The sequence below is a fragment of the Scomber japonicus genome, chromosome 9 (assembly GCF_027409825.1).
Source record: "Scomber japonicus isolate fScoJap1 chromosome 9, fScoJap1.pri, whole genome shotgun sequence".
Taxonomy (NCBI): domain Eukaryota; kingdom Metazoa; phylum Chordata; class Actinopteri; order Scombriformes; family Scombridae; genus Scomber; species Scomber japonicus.
In genome coordinates, this window is record NC_070586.1 from 32,720,188 (window position 1) to 32,740,071 (window position 19,884).

General features: G+C 38.8%; 2 protein-coding genes across 2 annotated transcripts; both read left to right on the forward strand.

Annotated features, from left to right (window-relative positions):
• Positions 1 to 1,569: 1,569 nt before the first annotated feature.
• LOC128365118 (ubiquitin-conjugating enzyme E2 G1-like) lies at positions 1,570 to 7,035 on the forward strand. The gene is made up of 6 exons (XM_053325756.1): positions 1,570 to 1,712; positions 3,997 to 4,099; positions 4,212 to 4,309; positions 4,541 to 4,719; positions 4,842 to 4,949; positions 5,058 to 7,035. The coding sequence occupies exons 1-5, from the start codon at positions 1,670 to 1,672 to the stop codon at positions 4,926 to 4,928; spliced, it is 510 nt and encodes a 169-aa protein (XP_053181731.1). The 5' UTR covers positions 1,570 to 1,669; the 3' UTR covers positions 4,929 to 4,949; positions 5,058 to 7,035.
• A 3,377-nt stretch (positions 7,036 to 10,412) lies between these two features.
• rad9b (RAD9 checkpoint clamp component B) lies at positions 10,413 to 19,812 on the forward strand. Its single transcript, XM_053325590.1, has 12 exons — positions 10,413 to 10,446; positions 10,799 to 10,869; positions 11,434 to 11,571; positions 11,716 to 11,830; positions 14,988 to 15,087; positions 15,489 to 15,595; positions 15,784 to 15,890; positions 16,870 to 16,934; positions 17,201 to 17,323; positions 18,645 to 18,679; positions 18,837 to 19,069; positions 19,648 to 19,812. The coding sequence occupies exons 1-12, from the start codon at positions 10,413 to 10,415 to the stop codon at positions 19,783 to 19,785; spliced, it is 1,266 nt and encodes a 421-aa protein (XP_053181565.1). The 3' UTR covers positions 19,786 to 19,812.
• The last annotated feature ends 72 nt before the right edge of the window (positions 19,813 to 19,884 follow it).

Sequence of the window (19,884 nt, forward strand, 5' to 3'; positions counted from 1 at the left end):
CAGGTATAAGCCCAACTAACTAATAAGACAAGACAAGCCACCAGTTTCTCTGGGAAAATGTAACCAAATATATCTTTCAATAATTTAATCCTGAACTGTATGCCATGCCTCTCAAATTATGATATTCAAAAAAACCCTGCAAGACAGACATGTTTATTCTGTTATAGAATAATATTTTAATTTGAGCACTCCTGTGAGTCAGGATGACTTATCACATCTGGAAAGTCATCTTTGTAAGATTTGTGGATATTGATAACAATGTGATTTTTGTAAAAAAAATTAAATTAAATAAAAATGAAGAAGACACAACTCAACATCTATTTTATGAATGTCAGTATACATCAGAGTTCCGAAAAGAAAGATTATTTTGACACTCAGACCAACCATTCAATTAAGCAGGAAGCCCAGGATTGTAATACTGTTTAGAAAGCTTCTTTGGAAAGTATCTTGATTCTAACCAACTTATAAACAATAAGAAGTGTGCACATACAGTTTGTATTCAAGATTTCCTTTTTTAAATAATTTATTATTATTATTATTACCCTTTGTCCTGTTACCATGCTGACTGTATCAACAAACTGAAAGTGAAATCATGTCTTTTATGTTTTCTTTATTTCATTATGAAACAATGGTAATGCCTGCACACTTACTCCAAGCCACAAAAGATGAATGATGATAACATTTCAATCCTACTTGGATCTTTGTCAAGTCAGATTTATTTGAATCCTGGAAACCACACTCATATTTATACATCATGCACACCAACAGGCTGACAAGCTCTCTGATGGAAGCTGTGGTTAACCAACCAAACCGCAGAGGTGATAAATATCACCTATATATATAAAACACAATTACACAGACAAAACCAATAATACAAAAGCCATACTTCGAAAAACAATACACCAAAAACAGCAGAAAATACCAGATACATCTTATATAGAAATATTATATCAGAATCTACACAAAAATATATTGCAGAAAGAGTGGAAAAAGAGAGGAAATCTTATAGTCTTATACATCAATTGGGTCTTAACACCTTTCAATAAAAAGTTAACTAGATCAAACAACACTAAGGAAAATGAGACAACTGTTAAATTTACAAAATTTAACATTTTTCAAACATATGGTCTATATGGTCTAAATATTATAATTATATATTTTTCTGTAGAAAATGATCTCTTGATTCAAACCTCCAGGAGTGAAAGTCTGTATTACTGTCACACATGTTGGTGATCCTTTCTATAAATAGAGTGATGGGGGGAAAAGAACAATAATAAAATTGTGTCTCAAATAACACAATAAATACTAACCTTATGAAATGAAGGTTGAAAAGACTGTTTCCATCTTCAGTGACTGTTTCTTGATCCTTGTCTTCTTCTTTTAGCCCTTAAACATTACATGAAGGCTATGATACATTTCCTCGGACACTTTCATATGATGAACAAATAAATACAAGTAAATCAATAAAATGATTGAATAAAAAAAGATTTTTTCAGAAATAAGAAGTTGAGCCTTGTCAAACACACGCGTGCGCAGAAGTGAAGCAGCAGCTGAAGCTTGTGTCAAAACACAGCAGGCAGCGGCAGACATCCACTCCACTTCAGCTCCAGCTCTGCTTTTGGGGACTATTTGTCGACTCAAATTGTTTTTTCATTTACGTCCACGTACCATGACCGAACAATCAGCATTACTTCTTCGAAAACAGTTGGCAGGTAATACGAATACTACATTTATACGCAAATACAATCGATATAAAGGCTACCTAGCCAGCAGCTAACGTTAGCTTTTTTTAGCTACGCAAAGCTGTGTTTACGCCATCGGAGTAAGCCCAGAAAGCTAATTTAAGCAACATAATGGACTCCATTATCACTGTAATCCAATATGTTGCTAAGCTGCCTCGATTAGCTGATTCCTGGTGAAAATGAGGATACATATTGCCACTAATAACATTATTTCTGAGCCAATACTGAATCGCAGCGCCAACCTTGCTAACGGGCTAGCAAGTTCGACATTAGTTAGCTGGCGGAACAAAGGAATAATCAATCTAGGGACTCATCTGCTCTGATGACTTTAGCTTAGCTAATTAAAACTGTATAAACCTCAGCCTTTCACTGACAAACATGCTGCTCAGCCAGTAGCAACTTGAGTAAAAATGACAAACTCACTGCCTGGCAATATAAGATAATACTGAGCGTTACTCAGGCTCAATCTGGCTGGAGACTAACACTGGTAGGTAGCGGCTTTGAGTGCGGAGACGCATCTCTGTGCTGAAGTCCACAGTGATCAAACTTATTGTTCTGCTGTTGGCTTATTGTGAGAGTCATCATCATTGTGTTTACTGGTGATGGTCATGGTGCCTCTTTTCTTATTAATGGCAGACACATGGACGTCAGTAAGAAGCATAGTTTGGTCAGCTGCTGAGTGACAGTCGTGTCCAGCTCAGCACCTGGATGTCTGTCTGTCTCCTGTCTGCTAAACATGGAAAGAGTAAAACATGTGGTCATACTTACTGTAGAGTTTTTTAACATGGTTTATCACCAATCTGAGGGATTGTTAAAGCACGACTTTTGCCGACACTAACTGTTGTTTAATTAAAATGTCAATATGTTTTTGATTCAGCACTTTGATTATTCCCATCTGATTACTGAGAAAATGTCACCTGTGATTTAAATATAGTAGTTTAACAGTTAAATTCATTCAGTGTTCATTGGTACTTGACTATAAAAGTCAAATAATGGCAGATTACAGCGTGTCTGTAACTGTAATACTGTTTAATATATATCACAAATACAGTATAGAAGGGTCAGCATCACATAATCTATAGCTTTCTATTACAGATTGATACCGTATCAGCTTCTCCTTCCTGGACTCTGTAGCCAGTGACCTACTTTGATTAAGTTAGATTCACTATGATGTTAGTTACCACAACCGCTCACTGCGGTCAGGATTCAGGGTTTTGCAGTGGTGCTGAAATGACAGCAGAAAAGCATCCAGCCTCCCAATTTGAGAGTTAGAGGCTAGTATCCCAAATACTGTGGCTGATTCAGCATAATGAACTAATTGTACCTCATGAACATTTTAGTTTTCCAGTGTGTAGGGTTTTGAAGTTGATTTAATTCAGTTCTTCAAGTTGTCAGTTCTGTTCAGCAGTGATTGTTATTGAGTATCATGTTTAGTCAAAACTATATATATATACTGTGAATCAACTTAATGTGAGAACATAATGTTATCTCCTACAAAGTAACAACAGGATCATGTCTGAAACATTCTACACAGAGACAAAATTCATAGTGATATATTGACCGATTACTTCCTACATGGAATAAACAAACTTTATATTAGAAGGATGCTTTAAGCAGATTTGTCCATGTCAATGGTGGAAATTGTCTTGAGGCGCACTCTCTTAACAGGCAAATGTTGGTATTACTAGTCAGAATCTCATATTTTGGACAAAAAAATGAACCACATGTTAAATTTAGCACAATTTATATTACAATAACATTAATACAAGCAATACATATATATATAATTAATTACATATGCGCAGAAACATGGACATTCCATACTACTTTTACACTTTGCTCCGTTAAGATAAATATTGTTAATTAGAGGCCCTACTGCAAATGTTGCTGTAAATGTAGATTCAAATATGCCTGCAGCTGTTTAACACCACAATTTATTTTAACATCAGTTCATAAAGTTAAACACACATATATATCTCTCTATATGCATTTACCCATACATGTTGTGTTAATGGTGATTTATATGACCTGCTGAAAGAGCTTGCTGTGTATTCCTTGCAGCAGTCCTTTTGTGTGTGTGTGTGTGTGTGTGTGTGTGTGTGTGTGTGTGTGTGTGTGTGTGTGTGTGTACCTTCATGTTTACCTATTGGTTGCCCACACACCTGTCACCTTCCTGGGAAGTTAATTTGTGAAGGTGCTATACTTCATTTCCAGCTTTATCATATTTAAAAATACCGTATGTCTCTTTTTCCAGAGCTTAACAAGAACCCCGTGGAGGGCTTTTCAGCTGGTCTGATAGATGATGATGACATATACAAATGGGAAGTTGTTATCATCGGTCCACAAGACACCCTTTTGTAAGTGAAGCCTTATTTGGGTTGCAAGCTGTAATATATGTTCAGATTCAGATTTGATGTTAAAATTGTTCATAATGTCTCACTTTGTCTTTGTTTTTTGTTTCCATTGCAGTGAAGGAGGGTTTTTCAAAGCATACCTTACCTTTCCCTATGATTATCCACTACGGCCTCCAAAGATGAAGTTCATAACTGAAATCTGGCACCCAAATGGTAAACACACATCAAGCAAAGTCTTTGGTGTTTACTGACTTCTAATCTTAAATGCCATCGCCTGGTCTGGGCTTATAAATAAATGTAAATATAAATGCCACTCTACTGGATCATGTTGGTGCTTTCTTGTGGCCAAGCTGCAATATAAACCAGGCTTTGAATTTGATAGTAGTTAAGCCTTTCTGTAATTCATATAAACTGCTGTTAAACATCTGTTCCCATTCTTCACAGTTGCAAAGAACGGGGACGTTTGCATTTCAATTCTGCACGAGCCCGGGGAGGATAAGTTTGGTTATGAAAAGCCTGAGGAGCGCTGGCTTCCCATCCACACAGTAGAGACAATCATGATTAGCGTTATCTCCATGCTGGCAGACCCCAACAGCGATTCACCAGCTAATGTGGATGCTGCGGTGAGTTACGCCACTTATCCCGTTCCCATGACACTGGAAATCTGCCCCCCCCCCCTTGTTATCTTGGCAGTTTAAGTAAATTGAGGATGTGCAGTTGAAGGAATGTCATATTGCTCCCACAGAAAGAATGGAGGGAGGACCCCAACGGTGAATTCAAAAGGAAGGTGGCCCGCTGTGTAAGAAAAAGTCAAGAGATGGCGTTTGATTAGGAGTCAATTGTAAATTCCAGGGTAAGTACTGAACATGGAGTTTTTGGAGCTATGCAACGCTCATCATGTGTGAAATCTTGCTTCTGAACACAAAGTAATTACACTCTTCCTTTCTCCCCCCCCCCCCAGTTAAAGGAAATGCCTTCAGAGGGAAAATTTCAGCGAAAGGCTTTTGCACCCCTTGTTTTGCCAGTCAAAGGAATTGGTTGGCTTCAACCACGTTTCTGTGAACGGTTGTCGTTTTCCGCAAGATGAGCCAATTTGAGAACCCTACCAGCGAAATTCACCTGTTTCCTACCTGGAATTGTATATTTAATTTTATTTATTTTGAAAAATTAATGATGTAAGATATGTCACTACTGTAAATTAACTTGCTTTTTTATCTGCTGCTGAACAGTTTCTACTTTATACCAGGTTTCTTATGCAATTTAGTGGTCAAGATTGTGTAAAAACAAACAAAAAGCCCGTTACCATTAGGTCATCACTCGTCCTCCCTACTGCATACTTACCACCAGATTAATGTCGGCCCAGCAAATTTCTGTCGATAGATGTGATCATTTTGAACACTGTCATTGAATCACCGTTGCCTTTTGTTTGGCTTCACTTCCTCACAGTCTGCTTGTTCAGAGAGACAGGTTTAGAACTTTTTAAGGCACTTACAAACAAGTTTTCATAGTCTTTATTTTTTTCTCTGAGAAACGGCCTTCTGTTTGAATCTCCCTCCAATACTAGCGTATCTCTGTTAGATATTAAAACCATGACTCTCAAACCTGCATGACCCCCCCCTTCAAACAGCTCTTAATTATGTATCGTTGCTAGCCGTGGATGTAAATTGAATGGCTTACTCAGCGTTTTGAGAGTTATAGTTTTAGAATATATCGGCTCGCACAAGGCATGGCTAACATTAACAGGAGGTTTGTGCCAACTTCTCAGGATTAAACTTTTAGTAGGATCTCAATTAGCAATCAGTAAAATATAGACCTCTAATATTCCCGAACCTTCCCCTAAAACACGCGGCCTTCACGGCCAATAAAGATGTCTATTAATCACCACTGAGTTGAACGTGTTTTCACGATTTTAATTATATATCATGGACAACCAAAAACAGTCTATGAATGTAGCCTAAGCTGTGATTATTCTGTTTTGTGTACTGGTTAACTGGCATCCGAGCTTACCTCAATTTAAGAAAAAGGCTAACAAATTAGACGAGGGTTCCGGTTGTTTAACTTCTTAATCTATTAACACGGGGAATTTAAGGGGCTACATTGTAGAGTTAGGCTAGTCGTTCTTACTTTGTTCATTGTGGCACATTTGGCTTTGGATCAGTGTGTGGGTAAACGATGTGTAAGTCACTGTCACTAGGGGGTTTAGGCTCTGAGGACTTTGGGTAGATTGTAAAGTAACGCTCTTAAATTCTATCAACATCTTGAGTTCTGACTTGGTGCATATTTAGTCCACATTGCTCACATCTTCTTAATCACTCAATTTGAGACTTGAAGTTGAGTCACCGCGTAGTAATGAACGTTCTCATCGGAAAAGAACACAATCCCGCATCTAGGTTTTATTTTAAAGACTATACACAGTCGTGTTCGGGTGGAGTCTGGAAACCATTGGCTTTTGTTCCCTTTCTTTGATAGTGTTGCTGACTATTAAGCCATGATGACATCTATTTTGAATTATGATATTGTTATACATGATTGATCTGTGACTGACATTGAAAAATAACTAACCGACCTTTTTGGCGCATGCAATCAGGTTTGAAGGAGTGGGGTATGTTTTAAATAGGATACCATTGTTAGTTCATTCTGGGTGAATGTGATGTGTACAGTTAGTAGATTTCTGTAGACTTGACGATCACATAACTGCTGTCAACATTACCTTTTTAAGTCAGAATTTTCTAACCTACCATGACCTCCTCTGACCGGTGTTCACTGTATTTGCACAGATTCGGTGCGTTTTGAAATGTCATTAAGCAATACGCTCTGAAAATGGTGTGTCCAGGTAATCCACCCTAACGCCATTATTTGTTTTGGGGTTTTTATTTTTCCCATTTTTGTGTCAATGCAATGTATATTGGACATGATGCTCAATAAAGTGTGTAAAAAGAGTGCTTTGTAATTTAGTTTTCCTTTTACATTTTAGATGAGAACACACTATGGGTTCAAGTACATTAGACCTCTGCTCTGTAACTGGAACCCTGGGAATAGTGTCATATTTCAGGACTGGCTTCATTTCACACTAATAGGCTCTGCTGACTGCAACACATACTGAGCAGATTAAGATTGCTTGCAACCTCTCTGACATATCCGCAGGAAATACTGCTATTGTAACTAACAATGAGGAAACGGGTTACATTTGTCGAGCACCTAAAAAGAGAGAACATGTTGAAAAATGGAAGTGGTCATATGTTAATGAGGTAAGACCACACAGTGTGGGAGTTAACTTCCTATATTGGATGAATCAAGATGATGGATGTAGTTCTTTTCAAATTGTAGATGTTTTTTTTTAGGTCTGCAGAAGTTAAGAGGTGCAAGGATGGTGAGTCGAATGTTCCTTTACATGCAGACTAGACTTAATCTTCATTTAAGTACAAAACAGATAATTGAATGCAAACTGTATCTAAAACATAATGTAACATTTATTTTCCCTTTTGATTTAACAAAACCTCTCAGCATGAGTTATCTGCTTATTTAATTTTCATTGGTGGAAGAGCTGTTCAGATCTTTAACTGGGTAAAAGTGTTAATACCAGAGTATAAAATAATCTATTGGGAGTAAAAATCCTGCATTCATAATTTAAATTAAGTGAAAGTACAAAAGTACTACAAGAAAAATACAGCAAGCACTTGTTACGCAGAATAGTCACTTCTGACTTGTATTATTGTGTAACTGGTTTCACTGAAAAGTAACTTGTAACGATCAAATATCTAAGTAAACAATCAAATACTTGTAGAGAAAAAAGGACAATTTCCCTGAAATGCAGTGGAGTAGAAGTAGAGACTAGGAGCACACATTGAAAAGGAAAGTACCTCATAACTGTAATTGTGAGTCATTAAGTTGTTTTCCACCACAGGAACGTGAAACTCAAGTAAATGCACAAACCTGAAATGTACTTTTGAAAATCTTTCATTCTTGCTAATATACTAAACTGATGAAATCCAGGTTTGGTGTAATGGATTCGATAATATTTGTGATAATGTGCTTCAAATTGCATCAAAATAGCTGTACTGCATAAAATACACTCAGCTGTACTAAATGAAGTATTGTTTTGTTGCATTTATTAGGCTTTGAATATTTACCTAGTCAGCCAGAGAGAGAGATGTACAGAGGAACACACTTTAATGTGTCTGCTGGCGGCCAGCACATGAGGACAATTCATGTTCCCAAATCTATGATGTCTGCACCCTTCTTACAGGTAACCACATAAATGTTGGAACTTTGCTCAAATGCGTTTATCTATTTTTTAATGTCAAAGGGCTTCAAGAGGATTAGAAATAAGAGATAATTGCATTCTTCATATATACAAAGGCTGCTGTCAATCTTCCATGTATAATCATATCTGTTCTTATTCCTGCCTCAGCATCCAGCCCTTACAGCTGGGCAGAGGCGCTATCTTTGCAGTATAGCTAATGTTTACAGCACAGAGCACATGAGGCGGCAGATGAAGCAGCACTATCTCAATGTGCTGCACACATGCGTTCACTCAGGTGTGTTTCTACAGTTAATGTCAACAGCTTGAGGTTTTGACAGCTGATATCCATCTCACAGCGTGTTTTGTGTCTTGCAGGTCAGAACGGCACTTGCAGGCGGAGGTATGGAGATCATCAGGATAGAGAAAAGAGTGTGTGTGGAAGAGGTGCGGAAAAAGGTGTGGAGGCAAGGACAAAGCTGCACGTGCAGAGGAAAAGCAGCCGCAGCAACATAGCTGATTCTGATGTCATACTTCCAAAAATAGTCGAGGGGTGACAGATATGACAATTAAGACTTTACCTGTTTTTAAAGGCCTTAATGAACTCTTAGAGAGCGTATTATGGATCTTTTCTAATTGTCAAATACTACAAATGTTCCTAATCAAGAAATGTGTGACATGTCTATATGTGTAACAAATAGTTATAGAAGACAGTATGTTAGTTGTTTAGTGTCATTCAGTAGCTATTATTTAGTGTTCTTCTGTTCTTGATCATATCCTAAACACGGTGGTATTAAAGTGCATATTTTGTTGTCCTTGAGTTTTATGTGCCATACTATAATTTTTAATTATATATCTGTATTTTGATTTTATTGAAGCAGACTGACCTGGGTAAAGGTAGACTGATTCAAACATTACACATCACAGTCATCCTCATCAGTCCGTCACATAGTAGCTATATGATACAATATATACTATGTGTAATATACAGTCTAGAGTCAGTCATTACTTCTATTGTTTTGCTCCAATACATATCCTCTATCAAACATAACTTGAGATTTATGTATTTTACATTTGAAATAGCATTATATCTTTTTCTGGGAACTATATAGCCTAATAAAAATCATTTACTCGTTTTAATGTGTAAAATAATAGTAATACATTTAATTTGCATCATCCTTTTCATTGATCATCCTTTTCATTCATTAAACTTTACAATATACATGAAGACAGCACTGTTAAGAGTTAAGATGAAAAGCATTTCTGAATAGAAAAGGTGAAATGAGGTATGAAGGACTGAATCTGATGTGGAGTTTCAGCAAGGAGAGTGTCAGTTTTACTGCTGTTGAACTGGAGGGAAGTGATGACCTGGCAGTGTAGCATTAACCCTTTATAGGACACTCATTGAAAGGAAGGAAGGAAGGGAAGGAAGGAAGGTAGAGGGGAGGAAAGAAAGAGAAGGAGGGAGCGAGGAAGGGAAGAAAGAAGAAAGGGGGATGGAGGAAGGAAAGAAGGAAGGGGGAGAGAAGGAGGGAGGGAGGAAGAATAGATGGAAGGAAGGAAAGGAAGGAAGGAAGGACGGAGGAAGGAAAGAAGGAAGGGAGGACAGAAGGAGGGAGGGAGGAAGGACAGATGGAAGGAAGGAAAGGAAGGAAGGACGGAGGAAATAAGGAACGAGGGAGGGAGAAAGGAGAAGAGGAAGGGAAGAAAGAAGGCATTAAGGAAGGAAAGGAAGGAAGGAAGGATATTTTGGGATATTTACAGAAGTTACCAAATATAATTATTTGCCCAATAAAGGGTTAAGCTCTCCTGTATGATTTATCTACAATGAATACTCTTTTTAGTGATGCTTTGCATGCTTGTAAACTACTTTAATAACTGCTTCTGTCCACAAATGGAAAACTCCTTTTGCTCATTTTGGCGCATTTGTAAGCAAATCTATTAAATGAACCAATGAAAAAAGTAAATACATTTGTACCATGACGTAACTTTAATCATCTATGTGCGTAGGCCTATATCTGCGCGCGCTTTTTGCCTCGTGGTGAGCTCGTGAGTCTACATTTAACGTCAGCAGATATGAATTGTGTCGTCGAAGGAAACTGCGTCAAAGGTAAAAATAAATAAATAAATAATAATGATAATAATAATAACAAGTTGACCAGCTTAACATGAGCACGTTATTTTGCTGCTAAAAATAATATTTTAAAATGTGTCACCTACATACTTAGCAATTTTGGCGGGTCACAAGAAGTTTAAAAGAAGCATAAACATGAATTTATGATAAAGGACGACGCTAGCTTGGTTAATTTAAGTTAGCTGCACGTTCAATTTAACTAGAATACTGCTCAGCGTTAGTATCACTACAAATAAGACAGTCTGCCTAATTTATATTACAGTAACGGTCTAGTGAAATTATAGTAACATATGTAATGTTGCTAACTCCTCCCTGATGCTTGTTCCAGCCTTTGGAAAGGCCATTCATGCCCTGTCACGGATTGGTGATGAGCTATGGTTGGATCCCATGGTCAAAGGGGTGAGCAACACTAACTTCATCCTTAACTTTCTGTACCATATCACATTATCAACATAAACACCAGATACGCTTTTAAGAAAACTATTAAAATGTACTTAATACAATAACTGTGAGTATTGAGAGTGGATGAATAACCTTGCTTAATAATATGATCGGATCTTGTTTCTACTGGATTAATTTAATGATGGATTTTTATTTTTAATATTTCTGATTTAATGATTAATCTGCACAAGTAGGACCATAATTGTGGTTTGTAAAATGGTATTATTTTCTGTGTTGGACCCCAGAATGATTAGCTGACATCATGGCCTCAGCTAATGTGGATCCTAATGAACTAATAAACTAATAAACCAGGGGCATAGGAAGACGTTTTGTTCCTCCTAGAGGGATAATATTATTTGGCCCCGCCTGTACTTTTGTTTAAATAAAATAAATGTAATTTTATATGAGGCCTCTAATACATGACTCCTCTCTACGTTTTGTTTCCCTGTTCATACTTTACTTCCTGTCAGCAGCAAAGAGCAGCGTTTTGACTGAATCCCTCTGTCTCTTTGTGTCTTAAAGTTGGCGCTGAGATCAGTGAATTCTGCTCATTCTGCATATGCCTGCTTCTTCTTCTCACCACTGTTCTTCCAACACTACAGCCCAGGATCAGTATCAGAGCAGGGCACTGAAACAATGACATGCAAACTGGTCATGAAGGTATATTAGGTCTTGTTAGAGACAGTAATGAAGGTTTAACCAAACAGAACTAACTTGAGGCATAAAAAGAGTCATAAAAATCATCTCTATGGTCAAAAATTTCTGATGATAAGTTTAACTTAAACACGTCTTTTTCTTTTGAAGTCTGTGCTGTCACTTTTCCGTTGTTTGGCATCCATTGAGCGTACTGTGGAACGATGCCAGATAACAGTCGGCACTCCCAAGGACAGAGTGATGATCCAGTTTTTCTGCAAGCATGGTAAGGAGCATTGGATTTTCTATCATAAGCAACCTGCGGTTAAAGAAATGATTCAGGAACTATCATCTCATTTAGTAGTATAGGGGTTACTTTTGACAGCTCTGTTGGTCCATTTGTGTATCATTCATTCATTTAATTAATATATTCAATGCAATATTTGTTATATTCCAAGAAAATAACCCCCTATTATTTTATCCAGGAGGACTGTTATATGAAATTCTCACTGTCAAGCTAAAGCACAGACAGGCAATGTTGTGAATGGGCTGTCTGAATACCAGGCCTGTACACTTTTCTATTTAAAGTGTAACTTCACCTCCATGCTTGTGCCTAACTCCACCCACTGCATAATTTTGAAAAATGTTAAAAAATGAAGCAGGAGGGGGAGTAGCTCAGTAACGCCCCATAGCTAGAGAACATTCATTAATAATTACAATAATAATAAGACAAACAGTGTGACAACTGTTAAACAACAACAACATTTATTTTTAAATAAACCTGTCTGTGTTTAACGTGGTTTATTTTCATGTGAAGACAGTTTTAGCCTCAGGAGCTAATAGCAGCACTGACCTGCTAGAGGGAATCTCCCTGTCTGCTGTTAGCTGCTGAAGTTAAAATTGTAACGATCAGCATGTATTTGAAATGACCGTGGGTCACCACTATAACTGTTGGGTGTATTCTGTGTCCAACTTTTTTCTGTGACCAGAGGCCTGTATCATTAAAGAAGTTGATTGCAGTCTGGCTCTCATTGGATGAGCAGGATTCACTGAGTCTAACATTGGCTATCCTGGATAACAGATATCACGCAGCTAACTAAGTAGACTAAGGCTTAAAATGACTATGTTAAAGATTTTATATATATGCCTTTAGTATGGTGTGAGTATTTTTGCTTTTTAGTTGGATGTCATGCATGTAAAAAAAAAAAAAAAAAAAAAAAAAGTAATGCCATTGTTTCTGCTACCAAAGCGGAGAGGGAAAGAGGAGTTAATGACTGTTGAGATCTATCCAACCGTAATGTTGTATTTATAGTCATGGGAGCCAATTAATAATATGAGCTGTTTTACTTTGGGTTGGATTAAAATTATGGTTACCATGGACACCATCAGTGCATCTGTCAAACCCACAACTCAGCTCCATGAAGACGCCCATCACCTGCTGGAAAATATTAACCTTGTCAGCACATAAATGGTAAGAACAAACAAGCTTTATTCAGCTGTTTTATACTTTTAGTTGGTGATTTGCAGGATAGAAAACAAGAAAACAAATTACAAAGAAAATGTGTTTGCGGCAAAAGACTGAAAGACTGATTCTCTGTAAAAACATGACTTTGTGGTCATCAGATTAGATCAGATCAAATCAGCTCATTTGTAGCAAGGGTTTATTTTGTAGTGTTAAATTGTATATGTTCCTTTTGTCAACGTTTATAATACTATATAGGATTTTGGCTGAATAGAAAAGCCACACTAATTTGTTTTAGCATTACCATTTTCAGTCAAACAGCTGTGATCCATGCAGCAGTTATTTAAAAATGTGCATCATTTAGTGCACGGAGGTATGATGCATGTGTGTTATTTTTCAGATTTTCATGTGTCTTACTGGATTTTCTCACATATGAGTCCTTACCATTGATCATAATATCATTTTGTTGATTCATGTGTGTGTGTGAGTAATAACTCCCATGGTACTCTCTGTGGTTGAAAATCACTTCTAGCAGTGTATTGTGACATCTGTTCTTGTATCATTAGCAAGCTGAATATATTCTCACATTCTCATTTCTGGCTCTTTCTCTTTTTCCATAATAGAAACAGATAAAATTGGTCCAGCCTCAAAATAAGGGTGGGGAAACTTTCTCAGGACAAATGAATCTGCATCAGGGTGCTTACATCATAGAGAAGCTAAACCGCTGTGACTAGTGTCAGAAGACACTAGTCACTGTGTTCTTTTATTATCATCAGCGAAATCACATTGTAATCAATTTGTAAATTATTATGTGTTATCAATAGTTGTTTGGCACAATTATAAACTGAAGTTGTCTGCTCCATGAGCCTGCAGTAGAGTGCCAACACAGAGTAGCAGAGTGGGATGTCTGTTCTCCCTCTTGCTCTTTGCTGTTAACACATGTAGCTGTTAGTGAGCAGCTGCTCTCATCACTCTTTAGGTCTCAGTGCTTGTTTTCAGTAGAAACTGTCCCGCTCGCTGCCTGTTCTTGGATGGCAAGTAGGTTGCTCTGGTAGCTGCAGTGTCACTGCACTGTTACTGCAGGACATCTATGCTAACAGATGCACTCACACTCTCTCTTCTCTCTCTCTCTCTCTCTCTCTCTCTCTCTCTCTCTCTCTCTCTCTCTCTCTCTCTCTCTCTCTCTCTCTCTCTCTCTCTCTCCCTCTCCCTCCCTCAATGCCACACTCACTACGCTCTGAGCTATTCCTTAAAGGAGCGACACTACTTGTATCACACTTTTTACATTTAAAAACATCTTAAAATACGTTGTTTTTAAAAAAATCCCTGACGCTTAGGCATGGTGGGGGGTCAACTAAGGTCCAGCAGACTGCCAGGTTTGCAATACACTTGCAGAAATCCTGTTTTTGTATTGTATATTTCCTGATTAATTTATGTGACATAAACCGTGAAGTAGCACAATCTGTTCAATAAAGAATTACTGTTCTTGTTTTCATGGAATGTTGGTTTATTTTAAATAAATGGTTTGTTTGTCTTTAGGTCATTGTGTAATGGGTTTTCTTGTTGGGAGACCAGTGTTGTCTGTGTTCTGGTTTAAGGGTTGATTCTGGTAAAGAAGCTTGGTTGTTTTAGTGCATTTTGCTTGTGAAATGATCTATTTTACTGATCTGCACTGTGTGAACAGTTTTGAAAAAGTGAACTCAAGAAAAAACTGTAAATGAACGGATGATACACGGACCATCATATGCACCAGTAAAACAGTAAACTAGTATGAGAGTTTACTATGAGTTTAGTACGAGTATGTATGAGAATTTCTTGAAAATTGCAACAATGCTGACACACATTATGTCTAATACTAGGTTTCCAATGATTCTTTTTCCTGAATGACCTCTACTGACATTATGCTGCAGACATGGTATTGCATATTGTCAGCACTTGGTGGCAGTGTCTTCCAAACATCCTGTCTCTGCTTTTGTACCAGGCATCACAAAAACCCACAACCTGTATTTCCAGGAAAGTGAAGCTCTGCAGGCAGTATTTGCCTCACACCTCTGTCCCAATGTGCTGAAGGCTCCAGCCAGGTGAGAGGCTCATCAGTCTGTTAGTATAATACACTTCTTATTAGAAATGCAGCACTTAAAACTAGGAGGACATTCCTATGATTGAGTTTTGGCTTAGAAGTCCATTTAAGCTATATTTATTGTGAAATGTATAAGATGTATGGTAGCTACCTGCTGAGCATTTTGTTCTCTCAGCTGACTCCAGGAGACAGATCAAACCCTGAAAGATACACCAGTTCATTTCATTTCAGTATAATCAACCAGAATGACAAGGACATAATAATAATGGTTCAAATCAAAATGTTCTGAAATGAAGAACGCCGTCATCCATCAGTACTACAGCATGAAAATAAAGCTCCCTTTCTCATGGCTTTGGTTGATTCTGTGTTAGTTTGTGTTTGTTTTGCTTTCAACTCCTGCAGGCTTTTTGGTGATATGGTGCTGCATTTCCCAGTGTCTCAGGAGGAAATCACTCTGTCCATGAGTCCCCTGAGAGTCGGTCTGAAAAATTACTATGAGGGCGGAGACGGTGAGCTAATGTTACAATGTGATTTGGCTCAGACTCTGTTCATGCCGTGACAGATATAAACAGTTTAAAAGTCACTCTGACAACAAACTGACTATAAAAATCACCCATGCAATTCTTCAACCACATTTGAACAAACATTATAAAATGCAGTGCAGATATTATTTGACTTGGATGTGCTTCTTTCACAGATCACATGAAGATGATGTGCACCGAGATGTCCTTACACCCAGACGAGTTTGACTACTTTCAGTTCGGAGGGGACTCGGACATAACATTCTGTTTGAAGGAGCTGAGGGTAACGGTTATTTTTGGAGGCTCCTTTTATCGTGTCACATGAGAATATTATGTGTGTGTATTCTCGTGCGTATGTGTGTGTGTGTGTGTGTGTGTGTGTGTGTGTGTGTGTGTGTGTGTGTGTGTGTGTGTGTGTGTGTGAGAGAGAGTGTGTGTGTGTGAGTGGCTCTCCAGGGTCATTTCATGTCTAAAAGGTCATATTTCTGGGCCTGTAATCTGGATACTGGAGTGTTCGAAAGCCCCTGTAACTCTGTAACGTTTTCATATGAACTTTCCCCTCAGTGCTGTGGCCCATTTTATAGCAAAGATAGTGTGACATTTTATACCACTACATAGAAAAAAGTAATTAAAGTGATGAGCTGCAGAAAGTATAGGCTACAACATTTCATGGTTGTTTAAGAAATGTCTACCTTTCAGTTTAAAGACCAGTTTCGCTCCAGTCAGCCTTCAATTATTTAACTATTCTTTATTTTGAGTAACTGCAAAACACTGGATCTTAGAAAACTATAGTGTTATTTCCAGAATAGCGTGAGCAGTAATCCAATGTGGTTTGTCACAGTGTCTAAATGAGCACAACCCCAACTTAAGTTTCTTTGAAAACAAGCAGCAAACAGACTTGGTTGGCTATTTGGAAATTTGGATGAACTGCGTTAGTCTCGTTAATGAGCATTAACGCCCACAACTCTTGTCCCTCATGTCTTGGAATGTCTCTTTGACATCCCGCTGTGAGGCTCCTCATTAGCCAGCCTAGTCTTCTTGTTCCTGTTGGTTCCCTCAGAAGTGGAAATCGGGTTTGGATGGATTAGACACCCGGCTTTAACTTTTAGTCGGCCTCAATTTACTTGAGCATTGATATTTTCTTTATCCTGATTGTTGTAAACATGCTATAACTTTATGCTCAAAATAAAAGGGTTCATAGTCATGACTTGGGTGCACACAAGCAGTTCTCAGCTATGGCCTCTGCTGTTTTATTTTTCCAGGGTTTACTGTCCTTTGCAGAGTCACATTCCCTGCCGGTGTCAGTCCACTTCAGTACTCCAGGAAAGTAAGTCTCTTTGACGTAACGATTAGTTCAAGTGGCGTCCATGTCTTAAATTACAGAGATCAACGCCAGACTCCACGCTGAGAGCGTAATTAACACCAGCCAACCTCAAAACACAGTGAAATATTTTGTCTGTTTCTATTACCAATAATTTTCCCAAAGGGCTCATGTGAGATGTTCTGTTGGCTGTGAATATGGTGGAAGATACTGGTGAAATGAAAAAGCATATCATATTCAAGTCATTAGAATTCAGACACTGTTATTTGTAGGCCTGTGTGCTTCTCTGTGGAGGACATGGTGCTGGAGGCCGCGGTGGTGCTGGCTACTCTCATTGGCTCTGAAAGCAGGGGCCCCTCTCAGCCTACAGAGACCCCGGCTCAGACCCCACTAAGGTAAAAATACACAAAACACCACACTGGTTACAATGTTTTTAATCTAACTCTGCCTGCAGTATTTAAGATGTGTTTCACTCTCAGCACAGTCACGCAGATAAGGACCAGATTTTGAGCTTGCAGCATTCTTGTCACAACTGAAGTGTTTGCAGGCCTAGTTTCTCAGATCTGCAGTGACCGTGTATTACCGAGTATAATTGAATCTTCCCACACTGCTCTACCTGAGCTTCTCTCCTGGCACTCAGTCAATGCAGTTTGCCCTCATTGGCTGTTTTTAGCTTCCTAAGAGGGCATAGTGTTACAGCAGCCAGCCTTGTAAAAGAGATAAATAGGGCAAGCCCGGGACATGTGGGGTTAGGTTAGAAGCTTGTCAGTGTGACAGTCTGTAATCCCCTCATCTCCACTATGCTAGCCTACTAGGCTGTCCTGCCAGTGTCACTCGTCCTGCTCTGCTAACTGTCTCCCTGTGTTGTATTGTGCTTTGGGGTCTGGGCGGATCCTGTCACACCAGTCCTAGCTGGACTGCTGAACATCTGGGTCATTTGTAGCTTGGTTTGCTTGTGCGCACTGCAGGGAGTCTGCTGTGACATCAGTGACCTGATGAGCAGGCGGTTTTTCTGTGCTCCTGTCCCAACCGCTCAGGAATTCAGCAACAACACGCACTCCTTCACTTTTCATTCTCTGTTCTGAAATCAATCATCTAGGCCTTTTCTGCTCACATGCAGTGTATTTTTGTTATTCGTGGCATGTTTGTTAAAAAAAACAACTTGTTTGTCTGCTGCCTCGGGGCCTTTTGGAGTACAAGCACAGAGCCTGAGGTCGTCTGAAGACAGTTTAGAAGCAGCTCTTTACCCCTTCCTGTGGGTTTCCTCTTTTTACTTCTGGTCTGTTTGCTTCTCTGAGGGTTATGACATGCAGTGTTGTTACGTGCATAGGGTTGTTGTTTGCTAATGCCACGCTTAAAGCCACTTTCAGTATCATCTGATATAGAGATACACACCCTGTGCATGAATGTCTTTGTAGAGGTGAATAAACATGATGTACCTGATATTCCTCTGGAAACTGAATGTACCAGGACAAACCCCTTAAAACAACTGATCACACTCTACCTCAAACTTGAAACTACAAGTGATATTTAATATTAACATCACCTTTTTTTAATTATTGAAGGCAACAAGGGAGAAAACAGGGTCAAAATGTAGAGTTTTTTAGAAGGCGCTCTGTATTTCAACCTCACCGTTATTACTGGTGTGTGAAACTTCCTCTCTGGCCTTTGTGCACCTCTCGTATTTTCTCTGCCCCTTGTTTTTCCATTTCATAGCAATAACATCACCTCTTTCTTTGTCAGACATGTGGGTATAACAAACACCTCTCCACACAGGACACAGTACTAATCCACAACCTCAGGTGTCAGATTTCACTGAGACATACTGTGATTTCACTATGCTGTCCACATAGGAACAATAATCTCTTACTGCCATAGAACATGACACAATGCTGCTTGTGCATACAGGTGTTGTTTGTTTTCTCAGGTGTGCTGTGATACCTGTGGGTTCACGCAAGGCAGACTCGGATAAGTCCCTGGATATTCCTGCTATGACCGAGATGATCGCATCCAGCCAGGGCAGCCCTATATTCAACCCAAACATTATGACGCAGCTTCTGCCTCACATTGACGACCCGCACAGACTGGATGTACCTGCGGAGGCCTGCGCTAGCGCCACCACAACCCCTGCTTCCTCCACGGTAACAATAACAACAACAACTCCCTGTTGTTTTGTAATTTTCACTGGGAAGTCCATATGGCCTCTGTTTGCTCCCCCGAGGCTTACATGCTTTACAGTCTTGACAGGTTGGGTGGCATTGTGAAGTGCCAAAGTGCTTGAAGAGTTTTTACTTTGACCTCGATTGGAAGTATGCCCAGCCTGCCATAATGCCTCACTCTAAGAGTTGTGACTAAAGACAACAAAGCAAGGTGACACTGGATGTGAGAGACGAGAAGTCCATTTTCTATATTAACATAATGAATCCAAACATTTTCCTGGCATCACATATATTATTTTCTATAACTTGACTCTTGTGCTGTACTGCTTTTCCACACTGAATATTTTGGTCTTAGTATCCTGTTGTCAAACAAGTTTCTAGTGACCCACTGGGTTTAGTTAGTTAAAATCATCCACTTTACACTATTTCAGCACTTAAAATGTTCTTTAATTGTATTGACTAGATTTAGCAACCTGAAAAAAGGGAATTTATTCTTAAAGAACTACAATATTGTTTTCATAAAGATGTACACTAACACGTTATCTCTTTTTGTCCTGTAGATCTGCTCCCTCCTGTTCAGGGCCGTGTCCTCACAGCAGGATGACGATGGTTGTGCTGCCAGACTGCCTGTCCTGGCATGTTACAGTGACATGGAGGAGGAGATGGAGGAAGACTGTACAAGAAGCCCTTCACTCTGAGGTCAGAGCTGTTAAACACTGCTCAACTCTCATCTCCACTCTTTGGAATGCATCTGATAGTCAGCCACAACATTATAAACTGTAGTTTGGATGAATAAA